At 40.2% G+C, this 15,055-nt stretch overlaps 1 protein-coding gene across 1 annotated transcript; it reads right to left on the bottom strand.

The window, feature by feature from the left end:
• Positions 1-938: 938 nt before the first annotated feature.
• LOC110985398 (acyl-CoA Delta-6 desaturase-like) lies at positions 939-14,542 on the bottom strand. The gene is made up of 11 exons (XM_022246394.2): positions 14,160-14,542; positions 12,794-13,009; positions 11,977-12,072; positions 9,012-9,209; positions 8,741-8,842; positions 7,744-7,930; positions 6,448-6,524; positions 5,260-5,357; positions 4,663-4,839; positions 3,531-3,656; positions 939-3,147 (listed from the first exon to the last, which is right to left on the bottom strand). Exons 2-11 carry the CDS (start codon positions 12,992-12,994, stop codon positions 3,096-3,098), a joined length of 1,314 nt encoding a protein of 437 aa, XP_022102086.2. The 5' UTR covers positions 12,995-13,009; positions 14,160-14,542; the 3' UTR covers positions 939-3,095.
• Between the last annotated feature and the right edge of the window lie 513 nt (positions 14,543-15,055).

The following is a 15,055-nucleotide window of genomic DNA, read 5'->3' as shown; positions in this document are numbered from 1 at the left end:
ACTTTGAATGCCTTCATTTTCCCCCCAAAACTTCCATCTGTATGGTGCAATGATGGCTGGCAATGTGAAACCACTGGTAAACAGTAAATTCGTCTTTAAAAAAAATATCATTTTCCAGATCTCTGTGGCAAGCAACTGTTCAACTATGATGTCATAAAGGTTGATACATAGACAGCACATTTAGATAAAGACACTGCTGTCATTCTTCATATATGTGTACATGTACATTGTATCACATTTACTTATACCTGCTACAATATCTCGGTCCTGTCTTGCTTTTCAAAGTAGCCCACCTACATGTACATGTATCCAGTTGGCCCTTGCTATAGAGTTACAGACACTGATCTCTATACACTGGATAGGCAGCTCAGCAGTAACTGCCTATGTGTGAATTGAAGTGACCGCATGGCCATCTGAGGATATTCAATACAATGGCCTCCAACTTCAGTCCATTCACTAAGTGCATTGATGCACAGCGTTACAAGCCTAATAGCCTCAGATGAGCGCGCAGTTGCTTCAGTTCGCAGAGCAAAGCTGCCTATCCAGTGGTTACAGATCACTGGATCTCATGTAAATTTGAAGTGCTCGACTTTTCTTTATTTGTCTTAATCAGCCAGTTCCATCTTTCAGAATGGCAAGGTTGTTTGAGAACCAAGCATGTGTATTGGGTTGGCTGTTGCCATTGTAATAGGGCAGACTTTGCACACATGTAAAGCTGTTCCCAATGGCCATGGACATGCTTCATTTTGGGCATATTCTGTTTGAATACTGCATTGACATACTGGGAAATTCAATCGTACATTTTATATGTCTGACGGAAGTGGTAGCAAAGGTTAGACAAGTTGGCATGTACTGTGTAAGATAATCTTCCACTGGAGGTGGAAAATTGGGAAACTGATCAGAAAAACAAATACATGTAGATATATTTACCAGCTGCATGACAAAGATTTTTTTTCCTATTATGACAATGATACAGTTCTTTCAGTTGCCATTAGCATAAGAATCTCCGAGGCCAATGAAAATTTGGAATGCTTATTGTGTGTGGCACCTGTTTTCAACTGTCACCTTGCCTACACTTTATGCAAAAGGTTGCTTGCTGTATAATTTATTTCCATGATAAGGACGATTAATTTATAAAATTATGAATGCACTAAAAGAATGACTTTGAAATTAACTTCATGGAACATGTGTTTGTACATGAAGAAATTTGATAAGAAAATCACTAGTATTTAATAATACTCCGTTGACCAATATTATTCACAATTTTAGTCTGAATTGCTGAGACCAAAGTACATGTAGCTATTGGTAACTCATACAGTCAATGAAAAAGAATTATGATGTCCTGAATTTATTGCCTAAAGACACATAATATTTTTGTGTAACAAACAGTAAATTAAGTTGGTCTGCAATTTATAAACAGTAAATTAAGATGGTATGCAATACTTGCTTGTGTTTAAAGCACACGTTTATGTAAATGCAATTTCATTTAGAGAGGTACTGTGAATTCAGTTCTATCAACAAGTAGGTATTTTGGTTGAGACACAAGTCTGTATATGACATGCATACTGAGGCTTATGATCAAGAGTAGCCTGGTGCCAGTGGTGCATTGACTTACGACACGACGGTGTTAAATCTGACTACAAGGAACATGACCAAAATCATTGAGATGTTTCAATCTTCAATTGGGTTTTTCTAACTGGTATTATATTCGTATTACGCAGGAAGTGCTGCAAATATGTGAGTGCTCGCCAAAGTAGAAGGCAATCCTGACATTCAGGATACCTCCCCTAAAACTGGCCTGTCTTCAACTGACAAAAATAGTGAGAATTCAGGGTTTTTTGTGTTATCATTGTCTTCCACACAAGAATGATTAGAACAGTATCAATGTAAGAAATGAATGCTACCTAGGCTGCAACGACTGGTCTTGAACTTCAAAAAAAGCTGCAAGAAGTTGAAAAATGGATGAAACAAACAGGTGTCTGAAGGCACTGCCAACTATGGACTGCCTTTGACATTCAAGAGGCAATGTGGAAGCAGCACACTAGAGCATGTTGCATGTATATTTAAACTTGAGGAGTCGATCATGTTTTTGCAAGTCAAAGCAAATCCTTTTTGCTGGATAAGTTTAAAGCTTCAAAAAGCAATCAATTCTTTGTATAATGTGAGGTCAGAAGGAGTAATTGATGGCCGTTGAGGTCATCGGAAGTTTTTAAAAAGTGTTTCCCATTGCAACTAAACTTTGCTTTTATTTCTGTACAGCTTGGAAAATTAAAAAACAAACAAAAATGGTGCTCATCTGAAAAAAAGTAAAAATGCAATGATGGCTGTTTAAAAAGAGTATTTGGAAGTATTTTGAAATAAACTTTGGACAGTTGGGTGAACTATATTGAAATGTGACCCGAAAGATTTGATTTTCTTCTTGGGAGGAGAAGTGCTGGGTGGATAGCAGGATGTTACAAAAATAGATGAAATGTCCAAGAGATAAAGGAACAAAGGAGACTGGTCAGTGAAACTATCATTCCTGCCGTGGGTGTCATGGGGAGAGGACAAAGGGGGAGAAGGCTCATGAAACACACAAATCTTAAACCACTCGCTAATTTTTGCACAATTAGTACACACTCATGAACTCATACCTCCAACCTTAATTCTAGCTCTTAATCCGCTCAGAGAGGAACAAAAGAGGGCATGGGGTTTTTTTTGGTACTCAACGCACAGGCGTGCATTTGTAATGGAGATCAATGACTCGTTTGACCCTACCAACAACCCCACATAACCCAAGCCTGCCTCCTACCTAACACTTGAACAGGTTACTCTGTGCATAGAAGTTGGAATGCTTTAGAAAGTGGAGTGAGAGACGCTCACAGATTTGGGCTTAAAGGAACAATTCTGCCCTTTAAGCCCAAATCTTGGGGCAATGTAAACTCCATGGCCACATATGCCTGATCCTATATTCAACAGAAAAAACCACCTCTATTTAGTGTTACACTCTTTCATATGAAGACGCTTTAAAAACAATTATACTCTTTGAGCTGTCAACAAACAATTCACTGCTTTAGCAAGTCTCAATAGAGTCCTCTTGCTAGATCTGCTACTGTCTATCTGTGGTAGTAAGCATCATGCCAAATCTTTCCTGATCGCTTCAGGGAACTGCAAAGAAAATAAACAGACACTTCTTGTGAAATGAAGACTTCAAGCAGTTCCTTGCGTTTCTTTTTTTAAGCAGTGGCTAAGAACAATACCATCAGCATACTGCAGGTGCTTTGTAACTTGTGTTTTTTCCTAATTCAATGGAACTATGACTTTATCCATGTTACGCACTTGACCCCTGCACGCAATGGCTGCAATCACCTACCCATTTAACTTTCCGTGCACTCGTATGATTAAAGCCAATTGGGAAAAATACCCGATTACTTGTGAATCATTTAAAACCAAGAGGTCTATTGATGAACAAGGTAAATTATTTTGCCTTGCAATAGCCCAGTATTAAGGTATCAAACGTTGACAGCTAAAAGCAGTAGGTAAGAACTTACCGGACAATATCAGCCATGGCAGTGAAGAGTGGTTTAGTTTGATAGGGTATTCCATGTTTCCTACACAGGGCCTGGACATCAGGTGCTACCTTGTAGAAGTTGTGCCTTGGCATGGTGGGAAACAGGCTGAAATGGTTCAGAGATTATTCAACATGAAAAAAAGGAAAATAACAAATTATGCAGCACTTGTAATGTTGCTATTTATTGTGAGCTCCAGGGCGGATTTCACCAACAGAGGATAAATAAGGACAAGAGGAAATCGTGGCTCTGTCACAGGTCATATCTAGAAGGTTAGACTAGAGGATCTAAAAAAGATAAGAACCATAAACACTGACTTAGTTTTAGCAACCCCTTTTAGGATCCATAAACATTGGTGTATTAATTGTTGCTTAACTCACTGAAAAGGAAACTGGGAGCCATTGTATAATTTTACAATATGAGTACAATAAGCCAAGGTCACTTTAGTTAATGATAAGATCAAGCTAGGAAAACAGCAATCTTGGCCAAAATAGTTTGCACCTGTCAGAGTAAGCATACCCTCCCCAGGTCCCCCCACTCCAGTTATCTTGAGCTCTCAGTGGTGTTCAGATAACACTGACTGGGGGTGGGGTTACCTTGCCAGATTTTGCCGGGACCAGCTCAAAATGTATGTCACTGCAGTACCGGAGTCAACCTCTAATTCTGTGCTTCAAGATCCCTAAAATTGCTAGAAGTTTTGGCTTTCATATGACAGTGATCAGATGTCACACTGACCCTTCCTGTACTATCACTACAGCACTGGTATCCGAGAAAAATGTGTCAACTAGGTACAACCGAGTTTCTTCTAACGGCACTTAGGACAAAATAACTTCACAAAGTTTTCTGAACTCGGCTTCTGCTCCAGTGAGCTTTTTCTCTATTTTTTCCAGTTTGTCTTTTTGTCTGTATTTTTGGCCTTTTGGGGGCGGTGGAGGGTGCTGCCTTTGCAGGTTTTGTGATTTGGGGGATTTTGCTTGGGATGGTCGTTCGTTTCTGGGTTTTGGTTTTGGTTTGGCTTTGTTTCAACTCGATGTATTGATATATTCAGTGCGATATGTTGAATTTGAACTGAAACCCATCAGATCACACAGGGAGTGAGTGATGATGATCTTACTGGTGTTCAATCTGGTAGTTGAGGTGGCCGGTGAACCAGCTATTGAACCATGAAGGCTCCACATTGCAGGTAGCCTGCAGCTGCATTGGTAACCACTCCTTATGCTTGTCACTGTCTATCTCCATTGGGATGTGGTTCATCTGTGTCACCCACACAAACCAATGGCTCTCCATAAATCTACACACAGAGCAAATAATCATGGATTGAAAGTGACATACAGGGCACTTCAAACACTTACAAACAGTATAGCTTAGGCCTATGGCTACAAAACATGATACTTTTAACTCGGACACCACAAACACGGAACCATTGGGGTCATGTGTACAATATTTGCATATTTAACATGTCCATCTCTCACGTCCAGGGCCTGACCTTTGTTGACACATCCTCCAGGATAACACACCAAAATCTGGTGTTCTATCCACCAAATATCCCGTTTTTAACATTTCCACCACAAGCACAAGCAGAGGAATGCACTCTTTAACTGTATACTTTGTCAGAAAATGGTAATTTTTAAGAGGTCTTCCATTGAACAGTGATTTTTTCCTTTTTTTGTATAGCACCTAGCTGACAAAGTTACAAGAAGTCTGTTGTTACCTGATAAACATATAGAGCCAGAAAGTACCAGACAAGCCTAGAAGGGGCCCATAAGTCAAAAACAACTTGCCAAAAAAGAACACCATCCAAGCCAAGTCCTGGTAAATAGAAAACAGATGGGGAAGGGTAGTTAACAGGAAGTTACCTCGGAATAACCAATAACTACATATAAAGCTTATAGGCAAATGCGTGCCATTTGCAACTGTAGGCTAGCTGTCTACCTGACAGCATGTTCTTTAGTACAAACCTTTTACAAATGGTGCACCATGCACGATCAGTTACAGTTCTGTGTACATTTCACTGAAACTGTGTTGAGACAACCACGTGTGAACATCAGTCTTGATGTGGGTATGGGTCCCTGGAAGCATGCTCACTTTTTAACCCTGAGAAAGCATCGGCAGCAGAAGTGGGGCCAATTCCTCCCTCGCAGGAGGAGAGCATGGCCTCTTACTTTTGCTGGGGCCTTTAATGGGACAGGGCTCAATACCGGTTGCTAATGCCTGATACCTCACAACTATACCATAATCTCCACTTTGAAAATCATTCTGCTGTCCTTGCTAACAAGTGGCCGACACAGTGCTTTTAATGGTTGCTGGGCACATCATAACTCATTCCAGTGAGGCGAGTGCCAGTGAGTTTTAAGAGTAATTGATACGTGACCAGTGGCCTCCCCCCCCACATTTTTTTCAAAAATTTGAAGTTCCAACACTTCAGAAGCAGTTATACTGACTTTCTTTTGAGACTGAGGATTCCTTTACAGATGAAAATATTTTGGACAATCATTCTTGAAGACTATCCCCATTTCGGAACTCCAGACCATTCCCCCCAACTCCAAACAGTGGATGATCACCATTCATTTGTGTAACTGTATGCTTACACAGCCAATCAGCATGAAACTTCGGAACTATACTCCAATGCATCACTTGTTTGTTCCACGGATGTGACATCCCATAAATCAGTTTCCAATTATGGGTGAATGTGTTTTGTTTTAGGATTTATTTCTAGGTTTTTGGGAGTGGTTTTGGGCTGAGTTAGGTTTGGGTGTGAATTGAGGGCTGGGTTTTGGTCAGATTAACATAAGATGGGTTACTTTAGGTTGGTTAATTGCATCCAGTTGGTTGGTTGTTTTTTGCTTGTTGGGGTGTTTGTTTTTTTCTAAATTTTTTTAATATACTACCATGAACTTACAATCCAAATTTTCTTCTTTATCACATGGGCAAAATACTCGTAGTGAAAGTAGACAGGCAACAGCAATGGTGGTAAAACTGTCAGATAATAAAAAAGGAGGAAATTCACAATGAGTTCCTGTGATATGTGATGTATTCCGTCCATGTTAGATGATTTTGGAATGGACTTGAAGTGCAGAGATGAACAAAATGGGCATTGTATTATATTCCAACTATAACAGCCATTTCAGTTTGAGGTGTTTTTTTCTAATTTGCCAAATACAAGCAATTCATTTCCAGGTAAGCACTTTTCCAGTAAAGTCATACCATGGTGTACAATCCCTAATCCTGTTTTCAGCCAGTGTCTGACATTGTGGCCAGTTAAATGCTAACCCTTAAAATACCCAGACCTGACTCATCATACTAATCTGATAACACTAGTTCAAATAACCACGGGATAACACTGCAGAAGGTTTATAGCCGATTGGCAAATAAACTGTCTCAAATGAATAGATTCACAGAGCTAATGGGATTATTGTGTTGTAAGTTTACAGAGGTCAATTTTCACAAGGAATGACATAAGGCAAGTACCTGGCTAGCTTACAATTCATTTTCCGGCTAACAAGTATGGACTAGGCTCAGATACACCTCCTGTGTATGATGGTTTTAATTGCAATAAATTGGTGTAGAGTGTGCATGACTGATTTTCATACGTGAATGTTGACATATCCAAACAAAATCTTCCATTGGGTGTATGGCACACGGATACAATGACATTCCCATAACAACAGCCAAAAAGGGGCCATCCCACCCCCAAAAGGGACACATTTTTTAATTTGAGGAATGATTTGAGAGAGCAAATTTTTTGGGACGATTTCCTCTCCATTACTTCCCAAAGTGTGCAAACTCCCTAAATGTAGCCTCCCTTCTGAGACAGATTATAACAGGTTACATAAAACTTCCCAAGTTTTTTGCATCTGACCCCCTCCCACAAAAATTGTTCAGGATCAATCCTTGTGAGGGAATGGAATTGCTTGACAGTCCACTGGAGAACACCTGGAATTCTTAATGCACTTTGAATGCTGCAGTGAGGTTGTTTGCTATGATGCATGGAAGTTTTCTCTCAGAATGGCCAAATTAAAGTAACACCCCTAATGGAAATGTGTGCCTAAATCAATGCACCCAAAACTGGACAATGCTGGTTCTTGCTGTAAAAAAACACAGTGTCAGAAAGTTGATCATGTTGGAAGGAACCAGACTGTTCAAGCTTTGAGAAACTACCCAGGTTGCCTGTACTGAGGAAGAGACATATACTCACTGAAAAAGAAGTAGCTTTGCTGGTAGTTATATGGCATGAAGCCCTTCTTCCTATTGGCCCAGCGCACTGGCATCTTGTCACCGAGCATGAAGAGGTACTCCATCCTGATGTCTGGATCCTTGAAGACAATGTTGGGCTTGGCATGGTGCTGGAAATGACGGTAGTTCCACCAATGGGCCGAGGAACCCTATGATGTGGACAGTGTGGACGCAACAAAGCCCAAAGTTAAGCACCAGCTCATACTTCATTTGAGAAAGCCAAGCGAGTTTTATGTCATGAAACATTTGTTGCAAAATTTGGGTGAATTGAAACGAGTTCAACTTGACTTTCTGAAATCAGATGTCACAAATTCGCATTTGTGTTCTCCTTTGCCCCAGCATTTAACGTGGACCAACCCCACAAATCAATTTCAAATTGTGCCATGCAAAAATGGATAGACGAGACTCTGTAAAGGAAACAAGGGTATTTTTCACTTTTGCCATTTCTGTTATTATTTGGTACAAGTCAATGAGCTGTGGCTACTGTCATATGTGTCACCAGGATTTCCTCGGGGGGTGGGGGGAAGCACTCAGTAGCAGCAAACTGCTTGAAGTGGAAACGGGTTGATTCTGAGATATTTCCAAGCAAATTGGTGATGAGCAAAAGGGGATGCCCTTTCCTCCTTTTTTTGTTTCTTTTGTTTTTTCTCTTTTTTAGCATTTGTTATTTCAGCATTTTTTTCAAGGGAGGCACTGTTTTGTTTAGCATAACAGTGTTTGTTATAGTAATTCCAACTGTAGCTTGGATATTACTTTAAAAACATAGCTTAGGGAAGGAAAAGCATCAATTGTCCACATTTTTAGCCCAACCTACTATGTAACATGATGTACACTTCTCTATTGCCAATTAGTGTGTCCAAACTTTTGACACATTAGATTGTCCAATCATGGTTCTGACTGATTAAAGCATATGACAAGGCAAGTCTTACTGAACCTGTCAAGTATTTCAAAGAATATACCTTTAATCCACCAAGGATAAAGCCGTGAAGTAAATGATTCCAGCGAGACTTTTTGAAGACAGTGAGATGACCCAGATCATGCTGAAACCAGCCTGCTTGACCCTGAACATTTAACAATGAACAAAACAAGCCAGCAAATCTTAGCTTTTGTACCTAATATTGAATTTTCTGTCTGGGAAATTTAAAATGTTAAATTGAACCCATGGCCCAGGGTTCCAAACTGAAGCACTTTGACCAAAGAAAATTTGAAACCGTCCATCTATCCATCTACCTGTGCAAGAAGTAAGAGAACAGAAGCCGTCAGGTATGGCACCCATCCCGTCCCATAATACCACAAGACAAACCAGCCTAACACTTCAAAGGCAAGGATGTGGGCCATCACAGCTGCAAAGAACCATGGGTTGGTTTCCAAGAGTCCTCTCTGCTCCACCTTGAGACGGAGAGCCTGCATGTCAGTGACAAAGGACTTCTGCAGGAGGGGAAGGACAGATGAAGGGAAGAAAAGAAAAGGTTCGGTTTGATGACGTTGCTAAGTGCATTCACTTTTTGCCCATGTTTACCAACAACTCCTTGCATGGGTGTCACCAGGATTTTTCTACGCATGGGGGGAGGGGAAGAGGTTTCGAGGGGGGGAGCACTCATCACCAGCATGTGATATTAAAACTATCCAGGGTGAAAGGTTATGCTGAAACTATGAAAACTTAATTTAAACTAGGTTTTGCCCTTACTCTGATGTATATATTCACATTTGATTCTCACATTTTAAGCTTGTTCGGGTGGGATTTGAGCCCAGGACTTCCTGCTTACTAGTGGAGATGTCCCTGTCCCTATTGAGTTTGCTGGGATTGGAGGCTGGCTCGAATCCCATGTAGCAGTGGACAAGCAGTCAATGTTAGTAGTCAAATGTTGGATCAGTGGAAATCTATTTTAGTAAAAGGGCAAAACCTAGTATAATATTTTTCTTTTCCCTTTTTTTTTCTCTTCATTATCTTGAAGGGGAGCAAGCGACCCCTTTGCCCCCCTCCCCCCACAATGCCTTAAGCAAGCCTATTCAACCACTCAAACAGCTACACTGAGGGGAAAGTTTCATCAGTGACAAATAGTCAACCAATGGTCCATTTTGACTGGTAACCTATGCATTAAATATATATCGAGCATCAGTGAAAATCGACCAGTGGTTAACAAACTGCTGCTGATCAAACTCGGCCCAGGTTTTTGATAAAGATAAAACACTGAATTTTCAGTAAGTTTGAATACTTCATTAAGTAATGAGATCTTCATTCAGTTTGCACTTTTATCAATATAACAAATGGAGACTTCTTTACAGCAAAAGTACTGAACAATGACAAAGTTACAAGTGATAATTAGATGCACAGTCTTTCCCATCAATTTGCAAACACTTGAGAAGAATACACTGGGCTTGCATTGAAACTTTGTTTCGCTACAATTTTCGTCATTCTTTCTATTTCTTTAAGCCTAATAATTTCAAACATTCTCCTCTATCAAAAGTGTCTGCAACATTTTCACTTCGGATGACTTCATTCACAATTTCAATCAGAACATGACAAAACCATTGGGTCATAGGTTTACATACAGCACACTCTATATTGTCTGTTACAAAGGATTACTTTGGAATGAAAGGACTGATGATTATTACAGAGAAAAAAAAACGGTACAAATGGAAGTCAACTGTATTCTGCTCAAGTGTATGTCAACTTTTGGTCAGGACTCTACAAACATAAAAAGAATAAAAATTAGAAAACAAACTGACTAGGTGCTCTTTAATCTGTGACTTGTCAATCTCTGTCCCTCATTAAACTTGTGAACTGACAAAGTTCACAAGTTCATGATAATTCCCCAAAAGGTCCAATGATTTTAAGATGGTAACAACCCTGGCCACCATTAATAACCCCCGTTTGTATTTCGTTCATGAACAGTATTAATGTATGAAAAGAAAGGTTCAAAGTTTAATTGGTGTGAACCAATAAAATGTAATTTACAAACTGCAGGTTGGTCCAAGGTTCCAAATTATGGCAAAATGCCAATGCATTTTAAAAGGAACATCACATTTTGAAAGTCAAAAGAACAACTGTTACTGTAATTTTAACTACAGTAACAGTTAAAATTTCTACAATTACATGTGTTAAGCAGTTATCCTCTAGGTGGCCAGAAACTGAAAAGTTTTTTTAAAGACTCTTAATGTCAATCAAAATAAAATAGAAATAAATTATATTACATTTTGACTTCTGACAAAATCCACTGATACATGGAAACAAACAGACTTCCACAAATCAAAGGGTCTTAAAACAAGACTTTTGTCCATCTCGGGTCAACTTCAACACCAGCTGAATGGAAGCATGATTTGCGTATTACTCAGGACTGGTTCCCAGCAGTTAGCCGATATTCTCAGCTAGGACACTGTTTATGGTTAAAATCTATGTAAAAACTGGCAATGTTGTTATCAAGTTATTTTCTAAAAGTCAAGCCAAACACGAACTGAAATGATAGCATGACAAAGTTTGATGAAGTTCCCAGACACTCCAGGCAGTGTACTTATTCAGTCATAATGATACAGGAGAGTGGCCACCTGCTGCGCAGTGTGTTAGTGCGCACGGTGCAATATAGTTCCTCGCTTCATATTACATCAACTATTCCCAAGTCAAGTCACATCTTTTCTTCACGGATCGAGAAAAACGTAAAGTCCTGAGTCCCAAGACATTTTTCAAGCCTATGTGAAATGACATCTATGCTTTGCAAAACAGGTCAAACCACTTCTGTGTGGTATTACTTTGATGTTGATTTTGTATGATTTTGATGTCTTTTGGGCAACTACATTTGTAAGTAATTGTAATTTTATATATGTTAATTTGTTTTGAACTATTGTGCAGCAAGTTGACATCTTTTTGTAAATGTAAAGGGCTTTAAATATTTCATTATTACTATTGTTATTATCATTATTATTTTTAACCCATCTGCCTACTTTCAACTATGGATAGTGACATTTCTAATGATAAAAAAAACAACCAGATAATGAAAACAGACAGGCTTGTTTTGCACATAAAGTCATCACTACTTTTATTTTATTTATTTGAACAAAAGTTGTTATAGTGAAAAGTCAACGTTATGGAGCAAGTCTCGAGCCATTTTCTCCCAAGCCAAGTTAATAGTCTTATTCTTTCCGAGCCAAATCAAGCCTAAGTCAGCACTGCAGGTCAACAACACTGATCTCAACCTACCTTGGGTTGGTTGTCTTGTTCTAGCGAGCCGATATACAATGGCTTCAAGTATTTTCTGACCAGGTTCTTGTCAGGGTGAAAAGCAACAAATGCTTCCTGAGAAAAATGGACATATGCAGGCAAACAATTTTAAATCATCATAGTTCATTTATAATAAATTGGTTAAAATGTAGCTCTTCGATGACACAGTGCTACAGAACAAGCACCACTTGCTCAGAATTTCCTAGGAGCTTGTAAGAAAACCTGCCTTAAGCTTGCTTGACATGCCTTTTTTAATGCAAGCTGGCAAAATGCACTTTACTAACCTCATTTCAACTTCAAAGATATATTTGGGTACTTTGGTGCCTTTTTGATTTTTGTGCCAAAGCTAATTTCAATAAATTTCAATATTCATGCACAAAACTGTGATATTGATTTGGTGATAACAACATCCACATGTGTGGGGTGACAGGTAATGTGCAATGAGGATCCCAGTAGAGCAGTTGAAAGGAGAAAGCAGCTGTATTAATTTCATGTCAATTCATTAAAATAATATATTCATATGCATATGCACGTATTGCTTCACAGCCTTAGCTCTCTGCCTGTATGCAAAGTATAAGCAGTGTCACCCCCCCTGGACTGCCCTTTATGGATGGCCCCTTGCTGGAGTTGGCTGCCAGATCTAAAACATGGTGATCCAAAGTAATGAAATTTGAGAGGACAATTGGGACTCATTTTGTTAGTAGGGCACTTGCCCAGGTCAGACACTGCAGGTTCGAACCTCACTCTGGTCCATTTTCTTTGATATGAATGAACTTCTACAGAATCTCTAACTTACAGTGGCATCTTCCCCAGCATAGTGGGATAGCACTTTGAATCCCCCTGGGTGTCGTTTCACCCACTGGGAGACATCATACACTCCATCCTCAATCACAACCCATTTGTCTGTCTGTGTGCTGTGCTGACGGACTTCATCCCAAGTGTAGGTGCTCTGCTTGCTGACCCTCATGGAAGTCTGACGTTCTTGGCCTTTACCCATGATGCAAAGATGTCACTGCAGGACACGGGCACAGTAAAATCAAGTCATCATTCTTTGACTGAGTTCTTGTCTCTGTGTGCATCCTCTTCAACCCTGCACACTTTCACTTTAAATTTTCTTTGAAGCAAAAAATCTGAGTTGCTATAAGATATTTCTTTCCTCGCCTTCTACCTCTGGGGGCCTGGGTTCAAATCCAGCTAGGTCCACATGTAGATTGGGTTTTCAGTCCCTACCTGAGTCAGTGGGTTTTCCCCAAAACATATATCCAGGGTTTTCCTCCCAACTCTTAAAAATGTGCTGTTGGACGAACAGCACATTTAGTTGTTTTGTCTGTTTTAACAGACAGTTCTATTAGCATTAGACAGTGGACATTTGGGCAGTTCACGATTCTTGTTCAGTCATAGGTATAATTGTGTCAGACTGTCATTTCTTACTTTATTGTGCGCGTGTATGGAGGGGCTTGTGGGATACCGGAACAATGGGAAGTACCCCATAAGGTACTTGTGGGGTACTGAGAAATAGATATTTTAAATTTACTCAAAAAGGAGGAATTTTGAAGTACCATTTATTTGTCACAGAATGAAGTATTTCAAATAAGGGACGTTCAGTCGAATTTCCAAAGTAGGAAAGAGAATTTGGTTTAAATTGGAGTGATTTGAAATTTTCTGCATGTTGTGAGGGAGTTTTGTACACAAGAACAAAGGAAATACCCCACAAGTATAGCTGTGTAAGGATGGGTGTGCATGTATGTGATTATTTACAGTTCAGCGTTTTCTCCATTTGCCAACAGGGAAGGGAGCGAGGATTTTTCATGGAGCGTGCGTACCCCACGCACCCCCCCTCCCCCTCGGCCCCACTAAGCCGCTGCTGGAAAGGTTGTGTGCACCGGTGGCCTATTCCTCCGTGATGGTACACAGCACAGAAACAGGACACACGAGTACAGAAAACTCCAACCAAGCTACCTGGTCCCTTCCCAACCTCACCTCAATGTTGACGCTCCAGTGGTTCCATTACAATTAGGCTACATGCCAACAAAATGACAACTAGATTGAAATTCAGCGGCGTAGTCACAATTAACAATGTCAACAATCGTCACTGTGAGCGACATTTGTTGGGATTGTGTATATCTATAACTTGATGTCAATTCATGGTGGGCGCAACTTACCGTCATCAGCTGATATTTAGCCTACAGAAGTTCCAATAAACACACAAAACCGACAGAGAAGAACCTTCTCTTGTCGCCAGGTCGGACTCTGTAACGAACAGATGCCACCACGCGTGTCCAGTTTTCATTCAAGGACACGTGCACTCGGGCAACGCATGCATAGATGACCGAAGAAAATCACGCCATAGTGGGTCACATGACTGTCATTTTGAGCTCTGAAAAGTCTGAAGTATCGTCCGTTGTCGTCCGGCTGACAACGGACCATGGTCAGTCAAATGGTCATCCGATAAAAACAAACTGTAGTCCCGCACGAGGACAGCTGGAAATATTAAAGGACGAGAAACACCGGGCATCACGGCCTTGCATATCATTTGGGATTGCATTGGTTGCAATTAAGTGTGTCTTCGGGTAGGGCCTATAGGGTGTGATTAACATGCAATGTCTCTGATAAAGCGCGCGACCAGCTTTTGAGTGAGGATATAAATGATGCTCAGACGTTTGCCTACCAAAGCAGTCGATTTTCACGTCTTGTACCCCTCCAAGAAAATAAAATGACCGAGAGTACCACCGAAGCCCCTTAGTTAACCACTGTCCAGGGTACTTTTGTAAAGTATTTGGTGTAAGTTTGACAACTTTTTTGCTGGGCCAGTGACACCTGCATATTTTGAGTAAAAAAATACTCCCAATGAGGCGTTTGTGCGACCGATCATGTCCGAAATTCGAAGTTCTAACGCCCCATACCAGTTAGTAGTGGGTCTAGGTCCGGAGGGTGCGAGTCTTTAGAACCCGGTTGTCTAATGCCAATTGCCACGGCCGTGAGGTTAATTGATAGCCCCTTTATTCAAACATTTATATCTATTGAGGGCTGCAAACAGACTCGACGGTGAACAAAAAGG

This window comes from Acanthaster planci, linkage group LG03 (genome assembly GCF_054643075.1).
Source record: "Acanthaster planci isolate LZ-2023a linkage group LG03, COTS_SCS, whole genome shotgun sequence".
Taxonomy (NCBI): domain Eukaryota; kingdom Metazoa; phylum Echinodermata; class Asteroidea; order Valvatida; family Acanthasteridae; genus Acanthaster; species Acanthaster planci.
This window is presented reverse-complemented; position numbering and strand designations above follow the sequence as displayed.

Coding starts and splice junctions, on each gene's coding strand:
- LOC110985398 (XM_022246394.2), bottom strand. CDS start 12,994: ATGGGTAAAGGCCAAGAACGTCAGACTTCCATGAGGGTCAGCAAGCAG. Junction 7,931..8,740: donor TTATCCTTGGTGGATTAAAG/GTATATTCTTTG, acceptor TCCACATCATAG/GGTTCCTCGGCCCATTGGTG. Junction 3,657..4,662: donor AACTACCAGATTGAACACCA/GTAAGATCATCA, acceptor GAACCATTTCAG/CCTGTTTCCCACCATGCCAA.